The sequence below is a fragment of the Protomyctophum bolini genome (assembly GCF_963924005.1).
Source record: "Protomyctophum bolini genome assembly, chromosome: 2".
In the NCBI taxonomy this organism is placed as follows: domain Eukaryota; kingdom Metazoa; phylum Chordata; class Actinopteri; order Myctophiformes; family Myctophidae; genus Protomyctophum; species Protomyctophum bolini.
Window position 1 is genome coordinate 12989593 of NC_137863.1, and position 25000 is coordinate 13014592.

General features: G+C 45.2%; 1 protein-coding gene across 1 annotated transcript in view; it reads left to right on the plus strand.

Annotated features, from left to right (window-relative positions):
* The window catches only part of plxnb1b (plexin b1b), an 89823-nt gene that overhangs the window by 31845 nt on the left and 32978 nt on the right, over window positions 1–25000 (plus strand). Inside the window, exons 3-5 of the mRNA XM_080786030.1 lie at window positions 17361–17448; window positions 17907–19080; window positions 22650–22832. Coding sequence (XP_080642156.1) covers window positions 17917–19080; window positions 22650–22832 — 1347 coding nt within the window. The 5' untranslated portion in view covers window positions 17361–17448; window positions 17907–17916. The remainder of the gene's footprint in view (window positions 1–17360; window positions 17449–17906; window positions 19081–22649; window positions 22833–25000) is intronic.

Consider the following 25000-nt stretch of genomic DNA (forward strand, 5'->3'; position numbering starts at 1 on the left):
AAAACTGCTCTCAAATTAAAAACAACAAAACATTGAAGGGAGGTGAACCCATTTCTATATTGAGTTTAGCAGTAAAACTGTATCGCTCTATTTGAAATGTTTACACAGCAAGACAGTTCAAACACTCAGGACTGAGTGCAATAAGATGTTTTCTTTTAAGCAAGTCCAGGAAAAGCAAAGTTTTCTGCACGTCACGTCAGTTTAGTTGCGTTAGTGAAGCAGCAGACGTGTAGAATGAAATAGAACGACCCATACACTCGCACTTTAATGAAATATTTCATTATAAAGGCAACGTTTCGGTCATGGACCTTCTTCAGGCATCCTGACAGTGTAAGAAATAATGTCTTGGGTGGTGATGTCCCAGTTGTCCTTTTTGTTTGCTGCTGTCAAAAGACTCAAAACCTGTTAATTACCTGCTTGTGGCTCGATTGAGGCAGAGAAGGGGCTGCTGTGTGTTCCTCCAAGGTCAAGAACGCAGACCTTGTTTAGATGTATATGCGATGCTCTGTGTGTACTCTGAGAATGGGTTGATGCCGTTATCCCCAGCGCTCCTGTATAATGAAGTCTGTCAGTGTGTGCGTGGCGGTGGGTTGGTGACCCCTGTGTTGTCTGGGGCTCCGTGATGAATGAGGCTGTTACGGTGAAGGTGTGAGACTTGACTGTGGAGTGCTATCCTGTCTGGCATATGCTAATGCAAACACACACACACACACACACACACACACACACACACACACACACACACACACACACACACACACACACACACACACACATTTTTCTCTCCATAGGACTGTCGTCTCAGATATTACCCCCAAGAATTTCTTGGAGGGAGGGGAGCCCAATTTTCCAAGAAAATCTTCCATTCTCTTCCGCAGAGGAACATGAATTGTAACAATAGATCATCATTACACTCCCATATACCCATTCGATTCACAATATATATGTACACACACACACACACACACACACACACACACACACACACACACACACACACACACACACATGCACACGTCTATATAAGGTATGTACTGTGTGTGTGTGTGTGTGTGTGTGTGTGTGTACAATGCATACATGCAAGTATTGCATACATTTCCAGTAAGCCTGTCCAACTGCAAAAATAGTGCGGTGCAACTTGGCTTTTGAAAATGAATGCCTTTCAAACCCCGAGCTCTCTCCTTTGATCATTACAGGCCGGATGTGTTTCTTTAAATGGCCATAACAACGCCGAACCAAAACATGGAGGCATGATGCAACTTCCACCCAGAAGGCTGTAAGAACCCAGTAAGAACCACCCAAAAGGCTGTAAGAACCACCCAAAAGACAAACAAATATCTCCCCACAGTGGACAGTAGCAATGTTGTTTTTACACGTGTGCACTGTGTATGTAATGTATACGTATATAAATACGGTGCAGAAAACAGCCCGGTCATGTGGTTCATGTACTCGTGCGAGCCCATAGACTCCAATGCGTTCCGTAAACTGCCGGTTCAGTCCTTTATCACACCTCGCCAACAGAAGTCTATGTAAAAGAGCCCCCAAGTGAACGGAGATGTCGTACTAAACTCTTCAATGGCTCTGTACTATATAAAGTTCTAGTTGTTGGCAGGTAGTGTCTGCTTGTAGCTGGTGCATAGATTTGCTAATGCCCATATATGGACTAGACATGTCACATACCCAACATCGGCGTTGTTAGGCAATGGTTAAAGTCCCGAACCTGCATTGTTAGGAAACAATTTCTCTTGTGTGTGACGTCAGCGAGGAGCGAGAGGTGCGCAAGTCAAGAGGAGCGAGAGGTGCGCAAGTCAATGAGCGTCAGGGAGCGGAGTGGCATTTCCCCCCCGCTCCATTCTGCTCCACATCATGTCAGTGAGTGCAATAACCGTGAGACAAGCTGACACAAGCTGATTTGTTGACTGTGTGTATAACAGAGGTGTGGCCTCTTAACTTGGACTCGAGTCACAAATTTGATGACTTTAGACTCAAATCGGGGAAAAAAGACTTAGTCTCGACTTGGATTGATTGATTCATTGAATACTTTATTTAGTCAGAAATGTAAACAGCACGTGGTACAGTCAAACATTGAAGGAGCCTGCAGACCGCTGCGTTTTCAGACTCAAATATCGGAGCAAGTTTAGTTTTTTCTTCCGCTTTTCTGAAAAACGCACCAGTGAGCACTGAGCAAGGACCTCATCCAAACAACACAGCAGTGTGCAAGATCCTTAAGGCTAAAAGGATAAAACGGAAATGTCCTGCTGGGGACTTGGATGACTTTAAAGATGGAGTGCCGTGATTCCGCCCCCCCCCTTAAACATGATCATCAGGTACTATGATTAATGATTATACTAGGAGGAAGACCACCAACCAAGTCATTAAGTATACCTGGTTTTCACCATAGCACTACCCACCTGAACTTAAGCCTGACCCACAGCTGTTGTATGATGTGGGAGGGGTTAGAGTAATGAAGTCACTAAAAGGGTGTTATTTCGATTGGGCCTTTTGACTCAAAGGCTTTCAGGAAGAAACCAAAAATACACAGGGAAGACATATTTGAATATTCTAACCACACCTGGGGCTGGGGGGTCTATTAGAGTAATGTTAACTCCATAGATTCTTTCCCCACCTTTCATAGTTTTTTGTATTTTATTTTGGAAGTAAAGTATGGCTGAAATTGGGCTGAAATTTGTATCTCACACACACACACACACACACACACACACACACACGCACACGATGGATGTACGGTATGTAGAAACCGGCATGAAAAACGCCAGATATAAAATATATCCGTGCTCTTTTCAGATGCAGATAAATCAGCAAGACCTTTTTAAAGTTCTGCCTTTCCCCATTACATTGTGCAGAGATGTAATTTAAAGCACCCTGTTTGGGTGCCCTTATTAAGCAGATGTACCCTACTACACGATCACAGCTGGAGCTGGAGGCCGGAGCTGTACGTTACTAAGCGCGGCCCAGGGTAAGCGTTCAGCTCCAAATGCCAACGGGCTGCATCAAAGCCCTGCAGTATTTATGGTGAAGGGCGTGAAGAGAGACTCATGGGGAGGAACATTCCTGTATCTTTACTGCCAGGAGTCAAGTCTAGTGGAGAACAGAGAGAGAGAGACGGGCAAAGACAAAAGGCGACGGCAGAAAGAGAGAGATGATGAAAGTTTAGAGATAGCAGAGTGAGGTTGATGTACTCCTCGGGTGTAGGGCCTGGAATTAACAATCCTCCACTTCAATTCAATGGGTCACATGGTTTTATAAGCAGGCTGGGTCCGCCATACAGGAAGATGCTATGCGGCGGCAGACGGAGGATGAACTGCAACAAAAGGATAAAAGCGATGGAGGATCTGCTAGGAAGGAGAGGACGGTGGGCGAGTTTATGATTAAATGAAAGAACCAGAGAAACACAGAGACCGTAGATAGGAGGTTTGAAGGACGGAGACACGCCATGTCTGCATGAACAGAAGGGGCGGAGCTCTCTGCCCACCCCTCCGTACACCCCATACACCAAGCTAATAGTCCAACTGACATGTGTGTCCTTCAGCACTTTATAGTACATCTCTGTGTTGTAAAACCGTACCAGAGGTGAGAGAAAATCATTGGAAGTGATCATCACACACACACACTCGCACACTTGACTGCTAACTGGGATGTAAACAGCCTTTATGCAGGACCGCAGTAGGAATGTGTGAGGCTCTTATCTCAGAGTTCTTTGTTGACATTCCCTCCCCTCCCCTCCCGTTCCATTCCTCTGTTTTTCACTTCTAACAGACCAGTATGCCCTACCCTCCCTGGTCACAGCTCGCAGTGCTCTCCTACTGGCTATGCCAGGGTGCCAACCCCCCCCCCGCCTCCCCAACTACTCGAAACCACCTTCAGGGTGGTCTGTTGAGGCAGAGCTGGCTTTGTTTTTATAGATCACTCCTATGTTTATACAGTCTTAAGGCGATCACGCAGTATTACATAGTAACGTCACATCCTGAGGTTCTCATGAATTATAGAGTTACATCAATGACAGCATGTGTAGTTACGTGTGTGTGTGTGTGTGTGTGTGTGTGTGTGTGTGTGTGTGTGTGTGTGTGACCACAGTCAGGGGGACAAGGTGTAATCTGTTACACCTACATGCACTCTCACTCTCCTGGCATCCACATGTGCAGGGCTTCGAAGCACACAGTCGACATCAGGCGACAGATGTTCATAATGATGAACAAGAGCCCTTCCAGCAAAAAATGTGAGCCGTCCCTCTCGCGTGCATACACAATTACACACACATATTTACATTCAGCCTGTAGTCTGTCATATTTCGAGCCAAGGTCGCCTCTGTCTATTTTGGCCTTTTTAAAAGACAGTTGCCCAGGATAGAGCAACGGAATCGGGCTGGAAGAGCACCAGACTCCAGGCTGGTGTCCAGCCAACATGTTATCCAGCCACAGAGCCGCTCATGCCCGTCCTAACCTCCAGGAGGATATAGTGCTGTGAAGAGAGGCCAAATACAACGGACTTGAGAAAGGATATTCAACAACTTATTACAAACATCAAATGCAATATTTGTTTTTGGAGAATAGTGCATTTAAAAATATATACTTTTGTTGTTGCTATGTACACGGCACAGGTACATGGCAACATAAATATTTTATTATAATTTATTTCACCTTTGCAGCCCTCTTCAAGAGTATTTGTTACTGTATAAAAAAAGTAATATTATTGGCTGTTTATTTATTATTAATAATGACATTAATTACATTAAAGTTTGGTTTAACACTTTCTTTTCTCCCCATTTTGCTCATTATGTCAAATGAGTCCTCCCTGCACACGTGCTGGTAATCACTGCTGTTGTATCCTACTGACTCATCTGCCAGTGAGGAGCCCTCACCAGGAGGATGTATTGTAATGTATAGCGTTCGTCCTACTCCTCCCGTCACACTCCCTGCCTGCAGATGCCACCCCAGCCGTAGGATTACGTGCAGTGACTATCGTCACCCTCCCCGCCTGGCAAACGCACGGTTTGTGTGTAGATGCTCTGCACTGCCGGATGCACTGGGCAGGCTCTTTACCACTGTGCCACCCCGAGCACCCTGTTCACTTCACTGTGGTACCAATAAATTAATGCGTTATATAATCCATACTATAGAGAGTGCTGACCATATAAGGAGTTCCTCTCTGTCCCCAGTTATCCCCTGGGGTCAAAAAAACGTAGGTTTAGTTTTTGGCTATAGGGTTAGCCAGCCTTTATCCAATCAGGATGAGAGGGGCCTTCCTCCAATCATGATCGAATGGGGGCACCTTGGTGCACGTGCTGTTGGCCTGTTGCGTGTCCCCCCATTGTAGAGCGTGTGCATGACATGTGCACATCTTGTTACCGGGGCAGTCTACAGGTTATAGGTTGTTTGTGGTAGCCCACCGTTGTTCTCAAACTGTTTATCTGATTCACAGCTATGGGAACTCTGGAGGCCATTTAGGCCGTTGGCCTTCCAGAGTGTTTAGACTTTAGAGGGGTTACTATATCTTTTGCATTTTAACGACATTGGTTATAATTAGAGTTGTCCAGAATCTCCAGATGGATATTGTCTGTGATTTCGGTATCGCCAGATACTCAAAATCAAATGATCAGAATCGTATTTACTATTGGGACATCCCTAGTTATGATGTTGTATTTTGGAATCTAGTGCTCCTGTGTACTCACACATGTGCCCAAACATCTGTCCAGTGATACGAAAAGAATTGCATCTGTCGAACTAGGGTCGCAGCAGTGCACCTTACATGGGTCTTTCTGTGTGTGTGTGTGTGTGTGTACTGTAAGTGTGTGCATTTAAATCATATGCTTGTGCACTTAGTCGCCTACCGTATATGAACAAGTTGGGTGCACCAGTGCAACCAACTAAAATGTTAGTGTGTAGCCCTAAAATGTATTATGATCTCATTTCTCCACGTTCTCTGCAGTTTAATGCTGTGCTGGAGCCTCGCTGTGCTCCAAACTCGTTCACACTCTAGTAAAACCTGCACCAGTGCGTACGTTACTGGCCCACCCCTACTGTTTTACATCGTCATTCTCAACTTTGCGCGTTTGCAATAAGCCCCGCTACCATGGAACTGTAAGCAACACAGAACACACCCTTGTGTTTTATTAAGGCAGTATTATGGAAAAGGAGCATTGGATGCATGCGAGCACAAAGAGGCTCTTTGTATAGTGGTACACACATCATTCAGCATGGCAGTCACACAAACATTTACCCTTTTCTCTTGCGCTCTCTCTTCTCTCTACACTGCCCTTATTAGTACCCGGGACCTGCCAGAACGGGGCCTTACTGTATGTGTGTGTGTGTGTGTGTGTGTGTGTGTGTGTGTTTGTGTGTGGCTGTGTGCATCAAATCTCGCCAACCTTGCATGTTGTCCTATGCAAATGTCCCATATGCGTGGCACGCACGCACTGCTGTGTTCTGCTGACATTACAGACTGACATTACAACAGTTGGCACTGGAAACTATTGACCTCCTCAGAAAAGACCGCTACGCTAAAAAGAGGATTATAGGTCCACGGTTCCCAGAAAAGAGAGAGTGAGTGTTTCTGTTCTATTCTTTAAATTAAAGGTTTGAATATCCATACAAGAATGAAAAGATGCAAACATTCTTGCAAAGTGAGGCCATTTTGTGTCACTTTTCAATGACACTATTTCATGTTAACGCTTAAGTTTTGGGTCAAAGTTGCCTCAAGTTTTTGATTGTGTGATAGTGAAAATGATTTGAAAAGGAATGGGGTCACTGGTCAATGAAAATCAATGAACAGTGACACTGATAGAAATGTGTGCGTTTGGACACATGCTTTGTTCTCGCAGGGTAGTTCTTCAGACTGAGTGGGTCGGAACTCGGAAGCAGCAGTTCCATGTTTCTGAGTTGCCAATGGAAGCTAATCCTTCACGATGCTCTTTTTCAAAGGACCCCTTGTTCTATCCAGACAAACCTAATACTTACTGGCCATTTACACTGAGTAGAAACACTGGAAATGGAGTGAATGATGATTACCAATGTTTGTTGAAAATCATTTGAATGCTATTAATATCAAATATTAGTGTAGTGCGTGGTGAGCAGAATCAAAGGCACAAGGCAATACATTGTTGTTATTCTGTGGTTTTCATATGGCAAAGATATGTTCTGGTTGTGCACAGGGGCAGCTTTCTAACTATAACCTTAATGTTATGCTTCAAGGTGGTGTGCGTGCGTGTGTGTGTGTCAAAGCTCTCCCATTAAACTCCAACTCGGTATACTCACTCAAGTTTGTCAAACGTGCAGACAAGAAGTCATCCAGGGCATCTCCTGCAGTGTGTGACTGCAGTGTCAATGTAGAGGTACAGTAAGTATGCATGTGTTTGTTGGTTTGGGCTGATGAAAGATACAGTATCTCTCTCTCTGTCTCTCCCCCCCCCCCCTTGTCTCTGGTCATCTGTCCATCTTGTGTCTGTCCACTCTGTCCCTCTCCCAGTAGCTGGTCTATTAATAACTTGTTTTGCCTGCTGTGACACTGTCATCCAGGAGACTAAGGAGAGGCAAAATATTTGTCTTTCTGACCACCACCCAACCCCCACCGCCCCCACCACCGCCCCCTCCTCCCAGCCATGCAAAGGCTGCCTTCTGCTCTCTCACTCGTTGAGAGAGCAGAGTTGAATTAACGCACTCCAAACTAAGTTACCAAAGTGTCTTCACTCAAATGGAAAAGAAGGAAGATTCACATTCTAATTTATTTTATATTTAAGAAGAATACTCCCATCGTGTATAGCTCTTCTCCCAAAGCATTGGTCAGTTCCCCAGAGAGCAGGGAGCTGACAGGCTGGAGCGAAGCACTCCAGGAGACAAAACCACACCTTTTCCTCAATTACAAAGCAGAGTACAGTTAATAAGCCGGGGGGGGGGGGGGGGGGGGGGGTGTGTGTGTGCGTGCGCGCACACGTGCGTGTGCATTTTCCTGCACGTTCCCCTTCTATCCGGTCCCCTCTCCTACGGCTTCGGTCATGAATATGCAGCTGCGTCTTTGCAGCTTTGTTCTCTCGCTCACACCCAGCATCAAACAGCAGGCAGGCCTGACAGGCCGAGGGGCTGCCATAGCAGCAGCTCAGCAGTCAGGCAGGGGGCTGATGAAACACAAGCCTCCGGTGAGAAGTCCTGAACTAGCATTTTATATGCCACTGGGTCTAGAGGTGAGGGGGAGAGCAGGATTCTGGGTTGTGGGTGGTGTAGGTAGGCCAGGGGTGTGTGTGTGTGTGTTTCTGTAGGATGGTGTGTGCAGCAACATGAGTGCCCTGCCTGGACTCCAGAAGTCTAATCTCCCTTTAGTGAAGTCGATGATTCCCCTTCGACTTGGGTTAGAATCCAGGTGGTTACGTGTGTGTGTGTGTGTTGGTATTTGTGTGAGCATAATACTTATCTAGAAGTTGCTGTGAGTATTGTGTATTCGAATGGCGTTATCGGAAGGTTCGAGTGTGCATTTGGATTTCGTCAATGGTGTGTGTGTGTGTGTGTGTGTGTGTGTGTGTGTACTTTGATGTGTTCCGTTTAAGTTAAACAGACTAAGTACCTTTTGTGCCGAGCTCTCTGATCTTACCGCCCTGCCATGACTTTCATCCACATCAAAGCATCTACGTAACTCTGCCATCCCTACTCATTTGGCTATACAGTATATCCAAAGATTGGATATAGTATCCGTATAATATCTAGGCCAACCCCTGTTTTAGCGTATTTAGCTTATAGCTACTGTAGATTTCTCTCCTAGTACTGCCATGCACTTTGGTGATGAAAATGACCAGTAAAGGAAAGGAAAAGAAAAATCAGTGGTCCTTTCCCGTTTCTGTCAGAGGAGATTTTGCATTTTTTCCGATAATGTGCACGCATATTTCTTTCAGCCATAATCGGCATGTTAAAACACAAGCTGTAATTTCCCCTGCAAAGCATTGCCTCATGAAAAATGTACACTCGTGGATGCACGTACACGCACGCACGCACGCACGCACGCACGCGCAGTCGCGCACACATCATTTCCTTTCATCCATAGCAGTGTATTAGTGCTAGCCAGTGACTGTGTCCTGTTTATATGAGCCTGACAAGGGTAGATATCATACTGGAGTGGAATAGAAGGCCAGACAGTAGATCCTCTCTCTAGCGGTCAGATAGAGGGGACCTGGTTGCTGGCACTGGGCAGTGTGGGATGGTCTTTGGGAAGGATCTGAGTGAGTTACTGATGGAAAGAAATATAGTTCTTGTTTTGTCCTGTGGAATGACTATTCCCAAAGGTCCTGGATGGGCAGTTGGCCTAAATGATTAATGTAGCCTGTTCTTTATTTTTTACCGTTGATTGTGGTCTTACTGACTGATTCAGCAGTTTGGCCATTTTACTGAAATTCGCAACTGCTGGTGAAATGTGTGTGTACTCTAACTGTACGCACACTACGCACGTCACCTTTTCTGTATGCGTGCACATTGTTGAGCCTTGGAATTTCCCTCCCAAGCACCTTAAGCCACGGAAGATTGTATGCGTAGGTTTGAGTGTGTATTTGGCTGCTTACTGCTGATCTAGCAGTTGGTGTGATAACCACCAAGCAGCCTTCTTGTTGTAAGTCTGCCTTTGTTAGGGGGGGCATCTAAAACACCAGCACACAGGCTGCCTGTCCATCCAAAAAGCACGATGCCTTCAGCAACAACATGGCCAATGTCAGCTTTATTACAGAAGCTGCGATTCATACTCCTCTCTCAGTCTCTCTCACCCAACAGAACTTGACTCTGGAACTGTGTTACAGGCAGGGCCAGATCTGGCAGGACAAAGCCACCCAATGTCAGAGGTTGTGTTTGTGTAATTTGCCCCAGCCTAACTGCCGTCCTGCCCACCAGAGCTTATGGTATAACAGCAGAGCCATTGACTGCGCCTCAGGTCTATAGATGGTGTTATGGGGGTGGGGGCTTGTAACCTTTACATGGTGTGGTGCCATCTTCTGGTGGTGCGGTATGCCTAAATGCTCACCTAAAGAGCGTTTTAAAGTACTTTAGAATAGTGGCCCTGCTAAATCATTGTGTCTTTCTCCTCTATCTGTGTTCTCTGTGTCACCCCATTGACTGATTAATCCTCTCTTCAAAACAGTGGCTGTGGATTTGTACTAAACCCTACATGGGGTCTTTTTTCCCTTTCCTACACCCAATCTCTTTGCTAGATATAGCCGCTCTACAAGCTCACAATGCATCGTGTTGTGATTGATCCAAAGTGATCTGGTAGTTATGCTATTTTGACTGAATGTTCACATTATTATCATATGCCCAGAATAGGAACACTGGGGTTCATGTGGTTAATGGTTAACCTAGTTGTCTCGATGGTGATATCAAAGCCCCACCTATGTCTAATGATTCCTGCCGTCTGTCCTTCCCTCACTGTCTGTCTGCCTGATCTAGCATTTCATTACCATGCTGTCACTTTGAACTCTCAAGGCCCGCTGAACGCCTCAGAGACCTAAGTAGTTAAATACAGTTGTCTAGGTGCGGGACACACACTCTGTGTGTGTGTGTGTGTGTGTGTGTGTGTGTGTGTGTGTGTGTGTGTGTGTGTGTGTGTGTGTGTGTGTGTGTGTGTGTGTGTCCACACCCTGCTATTGTGTGTCAGGATGAGTGGTCTACTGGACAGCTGCCACCCAAAGGGAATGCCCTAAACAATGGAATTATACAGTCAGTCAGTCTCCACACACCACTCATTTTTTTCATCTAACCCATTGTGATGAAGTAGCCCATGCAGAAAGTCACACAAATGTCACGCACAGCTAGGCTGTGACTATTGCCAGTACAGACCTGTAATATCAATAGTAAAATACACAAACGCACACATTCACTTCACAGATGTACCCTGCTTTATCTGCTACAAATATTGACCTACTATCTCTAGTTGCAAGTTGAATTGTGCAACCTAATGGTGGACTTAGCTACTGCCTAGTGTTTAGCACCAAACTCTGAAGACTGTTCCTGTGTATTGGAATACCTTTTTCTGTACAGTAATTAAATATACTATTTTATCCCAACTTATCCAAACTCATTAATCCTGTTTTGGATGGCCCAATGGCCCTTTGCAACGTTTTGTGTGTTAAATTACCAATGTGTAGGATTTTGTTTAGTGTTTCCTCTGCTTTTTAGAGAGAAATTCTAGAGACTAGAGAGTAGACGTGCAAGGGGATGACAGATTATGAGCTAGCATTCACGGTGTCGTGGGCATGTGGTATGCGCTTAATGCAGGGCTGAAAATTGCCAACTGCAACAAGCTCACAACACGTCGCGAAGCAACGTGTTGTGAACTTGTGAGCTTATAAATCGGCTATTTTCGGCTCGTAACATTGTCGCACGACGGATTTTAAGGCAGGCTTTGCTCATGCTGTGCCATACAGTATGTAGCTTTGTTAGGACTGTTGGCATTACATAAAGCTGTTGAGCTCTGTTACTTTGGATGGAGACAGGTGGCTACGCGGCCTACAGCCCAGGAATGCATCATCTCAGAGCCAAGCAGCATGTTGGCGTTTAAAATTGAGTTGGTAGATGACGAGTACTTTTATTAAGCTGTGGTTTCTTCTGCCAGTGTAGACATTGCAACATTTATTTTTGAAGATGTGCTTTTTGTTCCTTTTTTCCCCCCTCCTTTTTTCTTTTGTAAACGTTTGACAGGAAGCTGAGCGGGAGAGAAAGGAAAGGACATGCTGCTCATGCCTCATTGCATCGCAAATTGATTTTTGCGCGAAGGGTTCACAGGTGGTGAGTGCCTTGAAAAGCGGAGCTGTCAGGAGTTCCCTGTAGATTTTTGGTGTGGCCCACCAGATGCACCTGTCACCATCGGAGCTACGATACAGTTACATTCACCAGAGTTCACTTTTATAGCTTCCCGTTTGTCAGCTGTTGGCCATTTATTTAACCTGAATACGCTCTGATGATCTATATGGAGATTAGATGCACCCTAACACACAACTCTACATGACAGAGTTTAGGGACAGCACAAAGGGTACCTGTACTGTTTGAGCCACAAGCTTGAGGGGATTTTCTTTTGGAGGGTTAACGAGGAGAAAGTTCTCCAACAAGAACATAGTTCCCTTGCGGGGGGAACACTGATTCATATCAAGGAAACGAATTGCTGTTTGATGGATGCCAGTTGTGAGCTACCCAGATCTGTCAAGACAATATGGGTTTTTCAGTCGCCCGAGGCCCAGTGATGTCACCCAGATATCTGCCCCCCTCCCCGATAGCCCAGCCTCTGTCACTCTGGGGTGATTTCGTCAGGGCTATAAAGTTTTATAGCCTTGGGAACTTCCCCTATCCGTTTCCCTCTTCACTGACAAGTGTCTCTCCCTTAACCACTGGAACATGTCCAGAGGAGTCTTTCTGCGAGATAGTGGAGTTCTCCCCTTAAAAGGGACTAATCAGGAAAACCTCACTCCAGTGAGGGACGTTTCATGTCTGTTTTCTGGAAGAACTTTCCGGAAGAGAGCCCTGAGCGATAATCCCCATGCCCCCATCCCCACCCGCCTCATCTTTCTCCTTCTATGCCCCCATCCCCACCCCGCCTCATCTTTCTCCTTCTATGCCCCCATCCCCACCCCGCCTCATCTTTCTCCTTCTATGCCCCCATCCCCACCCCGCCTCATCTTTCTCCTTCTATGCCCCCATCCCCACCCCGCCTCATCTTTCTCCTTCTCCTAGTGTTTCTCTCTCTGCCTGAAGTTCGTCAGCCGAGGAGGAATGCGTTCTCTTAAGCTGAGCAACCATTGTTGGAGGTTCTCTATAAATAACTTTTAGTCAGCCAGCCAGGCTGTCCAGTGTGCAGGTCAGTTCCATGGTTAAGAGTGGGGCTATATAAAAAGATGACATAACTTTCTGAAAATCGCACACGTTTCAAATGATATTATTCCAAATATGGTATATAGTTGTCATCCAGTAGTTGTCATGTGTCTTGGCACATGCTAAGAAACATGACAATTACACAGCACCAGTTTGTAGACTAACTGCCTCACAGAACATGTTGATGCTAGACCCTGAGGCTTGTGTGATGTGGCTGGCTCTGATGTTATGACTTTATATAAATAGCTTTCATGAAGCTGTACTGTCTGAAACTATAGACTGTATACAGTATAAAAGCACATTACACCACCTGTCTTCATCTTGTTTCATTGGAGGAGTCATGCAATCAAGATGAAGGAAGATTTGTTTTATGGTGGCTTTTATGGAATGTGAAGCAATATTCTATAATAATACTAATCTGATGAAACTGGCAAGCGTGTGAGTAGCAATTAAGTGATATATACACATCAGCACCTCTTGGCATCAATGCCGAAGATGTTGTGAGTATCGCCGTCGCAGAGGAGACAGTGGGTGAGCCTTGATTCCATAGTTGTGGTTGAATAAAACTGAGTTCACATTAAATGACATATGGGATTTCCTGATGTGAATATCCAGAGTAGGTTTCACCTCCTTTTCTCTGTAATTTACTTGAGTTGTCTGGTTGGCCAGAACACACATTTGACACTGTAACTCTCAAAAACCATTTAGTTGAATAGATTTACGACCCCACAGTGGGTTCCCTCGCACTGCGCTGTTTTTCGCAACAGTATATTCTGATCTGGCACATCCTAATTTGTCGCTGGTTTCTCTGTGCGACGGTCTTGTTTTCCAAAGGACAAGGTGTACATTTTGCAGTAACCCTGCATTGCGGTCTTTACGAGATTGGCTCTAATGATTTACACAGATCGTTATATCATGACTGTAAGTCTTGCATGGCTGGCAGTCGGTGGCTGGATTTGTGGGTATATTACAGAGCGACGCTGATGGCCAGTGTTTGTGTAACTGTATACCACAAGCTCTCAGAGCCACTAAAGCATCCTTTGTAAACACTGTGTTTGTTGATGTTAGGGCAATGACTGACAGCAGGTGGCTGCAGTCACTCGTTGCCTCGAATACCCCCTTACACACACGCGCGCGCCGAATACCCCCTACACACACGCACGCACGCGCCATTGTCCCTCTGGTGGTGTCTTTATTTGTCTGAAGTAAGGCGAGACTGGGAGGACTTCTCATTAGAGGTCAGCATGTGCGCCAGATGATACAGTCTGTCCATGCGTGCATGTGCACACAGTCAGGACTGTTCACGTGTTCATTCTCAGAGTTATGGCACTAATTAGAGACTGGCTTTATCCTCCCCTCTCCCACATTCTATGAATGAGTGGCGTTGAATGGGGCATTAATGGGTAGGCACTGTAATTAATGGCCACCTCCTTCCTTCTCTCTCTGTATATCTCTCGCTCTCGATTCCTCTCCCACTCCCTCAGTTTCTGGCTTATTATCATTAGTCACATTCCATCAGCTCTCAGGAAGCACTGAGCTTGTAACCACTGTTTGTGGTGACTTCCCTTGCTGTCAGACCCTGGTTTACTCTCTCTCTCTCTCTCTCTCTCTCTCTCTCTCTCTCTCTTTTTCCTCTTTTGCCCCCCCTCTTTCAACATTGTCATCCGCCCATACCCCAATTTGTATCTGCTTACTGTAATAAAATGTAGGGCAGCTGATTTGGAAATTAATGAGTATGTTGGGTTAATGAAAGCAGACGTTGGCTTAATTGAAAGCACCATTGAGTCATTTAGTCACGATGAGGTCAGTCAGTGGGACGTCTACCACTGCTGGACTCCACACTGGTGTTGTTGGCCAGAGCCTGTGTATGTGACAACCTGTTCATCTCCTTAATAACTTATATTTTAATGTTTATTCATGTCTCCACTCTCCAATCCATTATTATGCAGCCCAGCTCAGGAATTCAATGCATTATCTATCTGCACCGTCCTCCTTCACCGTCAGTACTGGAACAAGGCGGACTCCATTACACAGGAGTGGAGGAACATTACATTCATGTAAACCAATTAGAAGCATGCATTTCCCCCTTCCTGTCAAACTGATACCCGAGGCCTGCTTAAAGTGACAAAAAGAGACTTCCACCTCTATCCTGATATGATTTTCAAAGTGAGGGAATTCAATCATGAGTCCATTCTCCTGTTCTCATGTATCCAGCGGTCTGAATGAAGTTTAGGCTGATTGGATTATTTCCCGTAGGAGGAGGGAGGCCTCTTCCAAACAAAACTGGGGTGATGATAACGCATGGCTTGTTCCTGTAGGTTCTGGCAGTTATATTTTTCCAAAATGAGGCGATGGAAAAAATGAACAGAGAGCGTCTGAGCGGTGTGTTGTTGTTGCATTCGGATGATTTGCACAACACCCTGCACAGTGCACACATTTTTTTGTCTGCTGTTATCGATGGCGACAACTGCAAAGCTCACCTGGTGGCGTGGGCAGATTGTGATCCACAGGGAGGAATTAGTCTCCAGACTCCACTGTAGCAGCCAGGAGAAGGAAACGAGAGCAGATGTGTTTTTGTTGCTGCTGTCCTCCCCTGTTTTAACATGCCAGTCATTCCCTGAATGGCTCTGCTAGGTTCCAGACATCATCATTCTTTCATACAGTTTTCTGGACAGGGTTGCAGTTCACCTTTTATACCAGGAAGATGAGAAGTGAAAAACCTTTATACCAGGAAGATGAGAAGTTAATACAATGAGTTCATGGCCTCACCTAACAGAAGAGAGAAAAGCAGTTTTTGATGATATATTGTCTGTCTGTCTGTCTGTCTGTCTGTCTGTCTGTCTGTCTGTCTGTCTGTCTGTCTGTCTGTCTGTCTCTGTCTCTCTCTCATATATATAATGGACATTGCCTTATCTGTCCACTGCTTTGTAATGTTTTGCTCCAGTGTTTATTTTTGATTTATTTTTGTAATTGTTTTAAAATCTAGTCGTCACCAAGGCATCAATCAACCTACATGGCCTCTGGGTCTGTCGGCTGATAAAGTCTGCGCTGCTGGAGCTATAATTAGTTCTACATGAGCATGCTATCAAGCGGAAAAATAAACATTTGTTAGGAATAGGAAGTAGAGGGAGGTTCAGATATAAGTCACATTTAGTGAAGTCTATAAATGATACAGAAAACGGTGGAAATGATTAGGCTGTGCATTAAATGTTTTTTTAAATGTTTTCTCTTTTCTCTTAAGTTCACGTTTGGCTCTTTGGCTTTTACCCCCATTCCCACATAGGCCGCTGCCAACAAAGCAAGCTCTCTAAATGCCTCCAGGGTTGCAGGGAAAGAGAGGTGTGTGTGTGTGTGTGTGTGTGTGTGTGTGTGTGTGTGTGTGTGTGTGTGTGTGTGTGTGTGTGTGTGTGTGTGTGTGTGTGTGTGTGTGTGTGTGTGTGTGTGTGTGTGTGTGTGTGTGTGTGTGTGTGTGTGTGTGTGTGTGTGTGTGTGTGTGTGTGTGTGTGTGTGTGTGTGTGTGTGTGTGTGTGTGTGTGTGTGTGTGTGTGTGTGTTGACGTTCTTGTGATTATGATCGGTCTGTTGAGCGGGCTGAATAGTGTCTTTTGCAGTCTGCTCCCCCAGCTCAGGCCCACCAAAGACCCGTCCCAACTGGTAGGAGATAATCCCACTTCCGTGCCAGTGGCTAGAGAGAAAGACTGAAGCAGGAGCAGAGAGAGAGAGAGAGAAGGGAGGGGGGGGGGGGGTAGAGGGAGAGAACCAGGGAGATAATGAGTGGAGGGGAGCGGGGAAGAGGGGAGAGAGTTTGGTGAAGGAGGCAGAGGTCATATACACAGTAAAATCTGAGTGTTTGTTCATTTTACTCTGAGAATGTTCAAATCGACCCGTGAGAGTACTTGTGGAGATGCAAATGAGTACAGAAGAGTGGGAAAATGGCAAAAGAATAAAGAGTGAAGTATAGATTTGGGTGACAGAAAAGGAGCTCTGGGTCTTTCCCCTCTCATGCCATCCTCTTTTAAAATACCGTTTTTGTTTCTTCTGGCTTCCCTGCCGATGCTGGAACTGAAGTGTTTTGTACCTGGTATCCTAGTGATGAAGAAGCATTGCGGTGTGTGTGTGTGTGTGTGTGTGTGTGTGTGCGCGTGCGCGTGTTTGAGCGCGCTCTGGTGCTGAAAGGCATCTGTGACTGACGCAACTTGACCTGGCTCCCTTGGCTTGTTGACCCCACAGAAATTGACAGAAACTGGCCTGATGGGAATTTCAATGGGAATGAGGTTCCTGGCCCAGGCTTTCAAGGGACTATATGTCATAATGACAGCGGCAGCTCCCCAATACATCAAACGTATATAAGGTGTTTTCAAAAGCTTGTCTTTGGTGCAGAAACACACATGAAGGAAGGCGGGGGAGTTGTATATATAATATAAAGAGAACACGTTTTGTTCTTTAATCCCAATGAAGTATTTTGGTGTTACAGACGTGTATTCACACGTGCTCTCCTGTGCTCTTTGTGTTGCAGGTGTGTTGAGAGAGATGTGTTTTTAAACCCGAGCTGCTGGGAGGTCAAGAGGTGACATGCCTCTGTAACACAACGTTGGAAACAAATGGTGAGTTATCCCTGTCATCATCATCATGGGGCCTGACGTACTGCGTGGTCAATGAATGTCATAGGATCTGCACAATGCAGAGTTTAGCATTTCATTTTATTCGACCTTTATTTGACCAGGAAGTCTCATTGAAATGCATGCATCATGGTCAACTGTGATAGCTTAACATTGATTGATTGAAGAGAGACATTTTGAAATGATGAGGAACTTTCTTTATTTAGCTAAAAAGCAAAGGGCAGAGGTGAAAGTTTAGACCCCATTTTAAGACTTCTCGGAACACAGCAAAATTCCAAGTGTTGAATTTTGTGTGGTCACACAACCCCATTTGTACACTTTTTACAGCCAGTAATTTTGTCAGCACTGGAATGTGTATCATTTTGCTGGTCACTCACTGCTCGGAAGAGTGTTGAATGTAGACCATTTGACTTTAAAATCCTGTCTTTTCTTCTTTCCTGTAGATTGGTTGCCATGCCTCCGGGGGTGGTGCGTCGTCTTTCAGCCACAGCGGGCCGGTCGCTGCTGTCCTTGCTGCTGCTTTTAGCTGCTAGCTCGCCCTTCCCCTCGGTACCCTCTGGCGCTGTGCTGGCGTCCGAACCGTCCCCCTATAGCACTTATCCCACATTCATCCGCAATGACACCCTGTTTGAACACTTGGCCCTGCATCCACATTCCGGCGTGGGCCGGGTCTACGTCGGGGCCCAAGACCGCCTGTTTCAGCTGGACCGTTTCCTCCAACTGGAACTGCAGAACAACACGGGCCCAGTGACAGACAGCCGCGAGTGCCTGCCGCCCGTCAAGAAGAGCGAATGCCCGATGGCCAAGGCCACCAGCAACCACAACAAACTGCTACTGGTGGACCCGTACTCTATGCAACTCATCACCTGTGGGAGTGTCAGTCAAGGGATTTGCCAAAAGCGGAGCTTGGATTCTGTGAATACGGTCCTTTTCTCTGCAGAGAAGCCAGTGGACACTCAGTATGTAGCAGCTAACGACCCAAATGTCAGCACCGTGGGACTCGTCGTACGTTCGCGTCCTGACCGGCAGCCGGTGCTGTATGTAGGGCGTGGCTACACCAGTGGCCATCCGCCGATATCCACACGGAACCTTGCCCAAGAACCTTTGTTCTCCTATGAGGAGACGGCCAAGCTGGCCGTAGCCGGCCCCCTCTCGGAGTACGACCATCACTTTGTGGCTTCCTTTGCTCACCGCCAGCATGTCTACTTTCTCTTCTACCGCCGCGACCTAAAGTCGCATTTGCGCGAGTACCGTACCTACGTCTCTCGCGTGTGTGTGGACGACCAGGCCTACTACTCGTACGTGGAGGTGCCCTTGACCTGCCGCTCAAGCACAGGAAAGGTGTACAACCTCCTCCAGGCTGTCCGACTGGGGCTCCCCAAGGACCAAGTAGAGAGCCACGGCCAGGAGGTGCTCCTGGGCGTGTTCTCAACTCGCTTGGTGTCGTCGCCGGGCCCCAGTGAAGACTCTGCCCTCTGCAAGTTCAACCTCCAGGATCTGGACCAGCGGATTAACTCCACCAGAGACCTGTGTTACACACAGGCGGGAAGAGAAGCAGGGATGGAGGCCGCCTACATAGAGTACGAAGTCAAGTCCAATTGTGCCAACCTGCCCTCGGTGAGTTAAACTCAGTAGCTGTACTTGTTTTCACTCGTTTTTCACAGTCCATTCATGTTTAGCTATGGTTTTCAAAGTGGGCCTGTGTCCTTCATGTTCTCAGACGTTAGTAGTCGTGCCTAGCACGTCTCCGAAAGTCACAGCGTGGGTGGGCATGAATGTTGATGAGGAACGCTCTGCTTAATGTGCAAAGCTTAAGCTTGATGAACTTGAGCAAAACATTTTAGCAGACTTACTGGATTAGTTCAGAAGAAAATGTAGTGTATCTGTTTCCACACACAGCAAATCTTCCTTGAATAAGTAATAATAATAAAAGAAAAAAGCATTGTAGTTACTCTACTTTCTGTAACTGGATGAAATTATAAGAATGGTTGGTTAATGTCAATATGCCAAGCAATCCCTGCTGTTTTATTTATTTTAACAAAATAACTTGTTTTCTTCTTTGTGTCAGTGAGTTATGTCTCTGGGTTGGCTATCACATTTACGCTTTCATTTGCAAAGCTGGTGGCCACTACATCCGAAGATGTCCAGGCTCAACCTCTATAAGCATAAGTGATGTCCATATAAGAGAAAGAATACAATTTAATTTGATCTTGATCTCAGACAAATGTAATTCTCTTCTGGTGAGATTGAATTAGATGAGCCCTCTTTGTAATGCTACTGTAGCTGCATGGGAAATATAAAATTTCTGTTATACTGTACATTTGCACAGTGCTGTGAGTGCGTGTGTGTGTGTGTGTGTGTGTGTGTGTGTGTGTGTGTGCGTGTGTGAGCACGCACACACACATCCTTGCGTGTGCGCTGATAGTCTGTATTACTATCCCTTCTGGGCCATTTGGGTGCACAGGGCATTGACTTGTTGCATCTTCAGCTATTCATCTTATAACATCATGTAGACTACTTACGTTGGAGGACATAGTGATTAGAACAAGCCCTGACCTTTGAACCTGACGTACTGCGACCAACTGCTCTAGGGGCCGTGCACTCACTGTAATTTAATAGGACCGCTGGTTGGGCAGGGATTGATTGTCGGCATCAGGCATACATAGTGGGGACGTTTAACAAGGCCTGACAAGGACACCCTAGCTAGCCAGATAAAATTACCCAACAAAAGGAATTAAATGGATGCTAAAGCTCAAAAGAGATCTTAAAGGGACATTTCACCCCTTTTGCAACCAGATCTTATTTTAATGTTTGGGAGACAAGAAACACTTTCCTGGGGTTTTTATGTAGGTATTACTAGGTAATATGTGTTTTTAGATATTTTAGTGTCCATGATGTCATGGACACTGGGCTCACTTACTTCCTGGACTATATGTTGTCTCGGTAAGACAGCCCTCCCCCTATCCACAAGGAGGAGCAGTGCACCAAAGCATTATGGGAATTGTAGTACAGGAAGGAAGTGAGCCTCTGTCCATGACATCATGTCTCCCAAACATCATTAAAGATGGAGTGCCATGATTCTTTCCCACCCTAAAACATGATCATCAGGTCTTATTGTTATATAAGGAGGTATAATTTTTTCAAATAAGTATAAAGTATTTGTTAAAATGTTGTTTTTATGTGGGCATGCCCACCAGTTCATTAAGTATGCCTGGTTTGCCTGGTGGGTGGCGATGGGTGGTGATCCACCTGAACTGAAGCCTCACCCACAGCTGTAGTTGTATGATAAAGGGGGAGGGGTTAGCGGAGGGGCTGATAGTGTGATGTCACAATATTACTGTTTATTTCATTGGCCCATTTGACTGTCAAGGGTTCAGCCTCCAGGAAGAAACCCTAAATACAAAGTTAATACACCATTGCACATAAAAACTAGTCAATGACTCCAGGGTATCTAATGAAGTACTGTCACCTCATACACATGAAAAACTGGAAAAATACATGGTACAATGGTGGCACTCCCTCTTTAAAATAAGATCTGGTTGCAAATGGAGTGAAGTGTCCCTTAAGTTCTGTCCATTTACAACACATACAAATCAGTCCTCATACGCCCTTTACAAGCAAATTCCATCTGCCCAGTAAAATAGAGCGATGGGGCCACATGTTGCGGTTAATTGTCACGAATGTGATTTGCTACCATTAGGTACACTAACACTAACCAGACAATATTGTACTGATTCTGTTTGTTGAACAATTTGAAGTAATCTCTTTCTCATTATCTAACTACGTTGTGGTTATTACTGCCATAAGTCTTTGTGGCAGATTATCCAGATGATTACAGTCTGCAGCATGCTTGTAGATGTATGTGTCTTTTTGCCAACGTAAATACAGGCTAATCACTGGCTCCGGTCCACCATTTGAACCAGTGATGTATTAACCTGTTAGTGTTTTAGGACTGACCCTCATAACTCTCTGTTTTTATTTGTCATAACATGGTTTGGAGCTATTCTTGGGTTCCATGGACATTGGACATGGAGTCATCCTTACTTAGCTGACCCTAATGGATGGCTTTCCATGTTTTGGTGTAGGCAGGCTAAGCCTGCAGGCCTGTCCGGAGTCCGGAGTGTGCGCTACCTATTATTTATCTTAATCTATAGCCTTGAAAGGCCTATATAGTGGCTGTCTTACTTAAATATGGCCATTATTTAGTTTACAGGAGCAGAATATTTGTACAGCAGAGATGACAAAACATGTATGTGGTAGTTAAGGTTAAATCCATGGCATGCTAGGTCAGTTATATCCCAGCTGGTAGTGCTTTTAAAAAGCCTTAAGAGTTAGCGTTCTCAGGTTCATTGCCTCTACTTCCTATTGTTATGGGTACTAATCATGAAGCAATGAACTCATTTTCAAACACTGTTGTGGAAAAATAAATCTTATGGACCCCAAAAAAACAAAAAAAAACTCAACCCCCAACTGCCCGAACAGGAAGAATCTGGTGCCAAAACGTAGCAGTAAAAACAAATACTTTGTAATCTTTAAAGTACTCAGAGCAGAGCTTACTGGATTCCTGCAATAGTTTCTCTCTCTCTTCATGATAAATCTCTGCTGGGATCGTTCTGAGCAGCATTAGGATAGAGCTATTGTTTCGTAGAACTGTCCCAGAAATCAATGATAATTCATTTAACAGGCAATGTTTATTGTACCAAACTGACAGCATAGTTTATGGAATTGAGTTTGCCGAGCTGTGTCTATTAACCACTTAAACCCTATATTGCATATCACGCGATCACATAGTGTAGCTCACAAGGCGTCATGTTACAACACATTGTGAGCTTGTAGGTACCTCACTTATTATTATTATTATTATTAGATATGCCCAGAATAGAGACACAAGGGTTAAAAATGTATGCAACAAGTTTGTTTTGATGAGCTATGCCTATAGTTACCTTAAACGTACTTGACTGAATTCCCAAGGTCTCTATACTATGCCTCCTACTGTTTTCCCTCTAAACAATTATTTGCAAAAATCTACAAGCTCACAACTTGTCTCTACGTAACACGTTGCAAGCTTGTAGATCTGTTATTTCCCTGAATGTTGGCTCCAAACTAAGGATGCTAGGGTTCAGTTTCCTTGCCACCACATCTTGTACACGACTGACCTTTCCATTCTTGTCCATCTCCACCATTAGAATACACTAGAGGCCTATCCCTGCGGCTCTGACCACACCCCCAGTCCCATGGCCAGCCGAATGGCAGTGGAAGCAAAGACCATATTCAACAGCCCGTCTGCCCGTCTCACTTCTGTGGCGGTCAGTGTTCGAGCCGGACATACCATCGCCTTCCTAGGGGACTCCAAGGGGAACCTGCACAAGGTACAGATCGTCTCACATTAAGGCTGTGGTTTTCAAACGTTTCGTGGCCAATGCACAACAATGTATTCAAGGCACACACTGTACACACTGTATTCATGACAGAAATAGGCAGCTCTACAAGAAATGTGACATGTTGTGAGATGTAGAGCTGCTATTTTTGTTATTATTGAAAATATATGAGAAAAGAATATAGTGATTCCATGTGAAAAGTGACTAAAAAATATATAAATGTATACATATGTTTATGGTATAGAATATCTGTATTGGGAGATGCGTGCATACAAAGTAATAAATACAAAACATATTCACACTTTTTGTATAGTATTGCAATAATAATGTAAAAGGCACTGATCTCACGGCTCACGGCACACCATTTGGGAACCACTGGATAAGCGCCACACATGCCACACATGTCACATTCATTTTCTGTGCTCCGCTGTAATGCCACAATGCGCTGCAATCTGGTACAATTTATTATGATTGTTGCATAGCAGTGATGCTATGCAGCGATTGGACTCGTGATACAGGAAGGCTTGAAAGTCAGACATACTTTACAGCTTGTGTCATTGCTTCACGAGCAGATCCTATTTATATAACCTGAAGTATGCCTGGGATAAAGCTCTCATAACTGTACAGACAGACAGACAGACAGACAGACAGACAGATGGACAGACCCCTACTCCCCAACAGTGCTCTGTTCCCCTGCCAACAAGTAGAGGTCTGAAATGGATCCCCTGTGTTCGTAGGTGTGAGGCTGAACGTAAGGCTCCAGAAATAAAGCGATACACAATACAGGTTGTGTACCGCTTAATTCAGCTTTGGTTGTTTGTTTATGTTCCTTTTGGAATGACCAGATAAATGCCCGTATCCTCAGTGACAGTGGACAGTGAATGACCAGATAAATGCCCATATCCTCAGTGACAGTGGCGGCTTTCAGTGAGTGAGCTCCCCTGTCTCTCGCCTCTTTTGGCCTTCGTTCCTTCTTTATTGTCTTGCATTATAGTCCAAACAGACCCCCACAACTCATCCTTTGTAAGATATTGGCAGGGTACTGCCCAGTGGGGGGTCCATCAGAATCACAATAAGGGACAGGAAATGGTAGCATGTAATCTCTCCTTGGCAGACTGAATCATGTATGCGAAGACTGGCACCATGGTTTCCCTCATGCTTCATGGGGGTTGCTTTTGCTGTCACTCTGTGCCACTCATCCAGAGTGAGACAATGCCCGGGCTCGTCTCAGTGAGACAGTCCCTCAACATTAAATTCTGTTCAGGCTTATGTGAAATGATGAAGGGCCTGTGACTTGCCTGTCGGTTTGATTTCTAAGGTGCCACGGACCAGTGCGAAGGTCGCAACGGGTCATGGTGGGGGGGTCACTTGTAGTGGCGTCTTCCTGAGTTCAGCCAGGGGTCAGGTCTCTGAAGGCTCAGATGAAGAGATGCATGGAATGTTGAGTTGTTAAGAGTGAAAGATGGGTATATGGGAGCGATCCAGTATGAATTGCCTGGTCCTCCAGGCACAAAGCACATAAAGAACCACATAAAGTCGATGTGAACGTAGAGAGATGCAGGGTCTGATCTGTTATACTGTACTGTATAAAGTCTGTTATAAATGTCAGTGGACCACCAGTGCAGCCTGATTCATGCCAAAGCATAAATCAGGCTTAAGACTCTTGATAGTGGATGCTTGCAGCTCATGAGTATGCCCATTAACCGACAATTATGTCTTTGTAAGGCCCCCCCCTGTCAGTTACTGGCTTTTTGCTTGTGGTTAAGTCCTCTGTATAAGCAGAATAAACACAATGATGCCCATTAAGAGTTATTTTTACACTGACTTGCCACGGAGGTAGCTAAATGGCGAGCTATGCCTTGTCATGTCCCGCCAATGGGGCTCTATGAGTCACTGTTGACAGATGCAGTGCTGTGTTGTGTCAGACTCATTAGTTCTAACAGCAGACTGTGTCACTGTCTCGTCATGAATGATGACATTGTCAGTCTTTGTCTTTTTGACAATAACCACTGACAATGGACATTTCACATAAGAATAACACAACAGACTCAGTCATTTTGCTAATATAAACTCTCCGGAGTGCTGAACCACATGACTGACATTTTGGCTGGCTTGCTGTGGAAAGAAATGAAAGAAAGTTATTCTTTGACCAAACCACA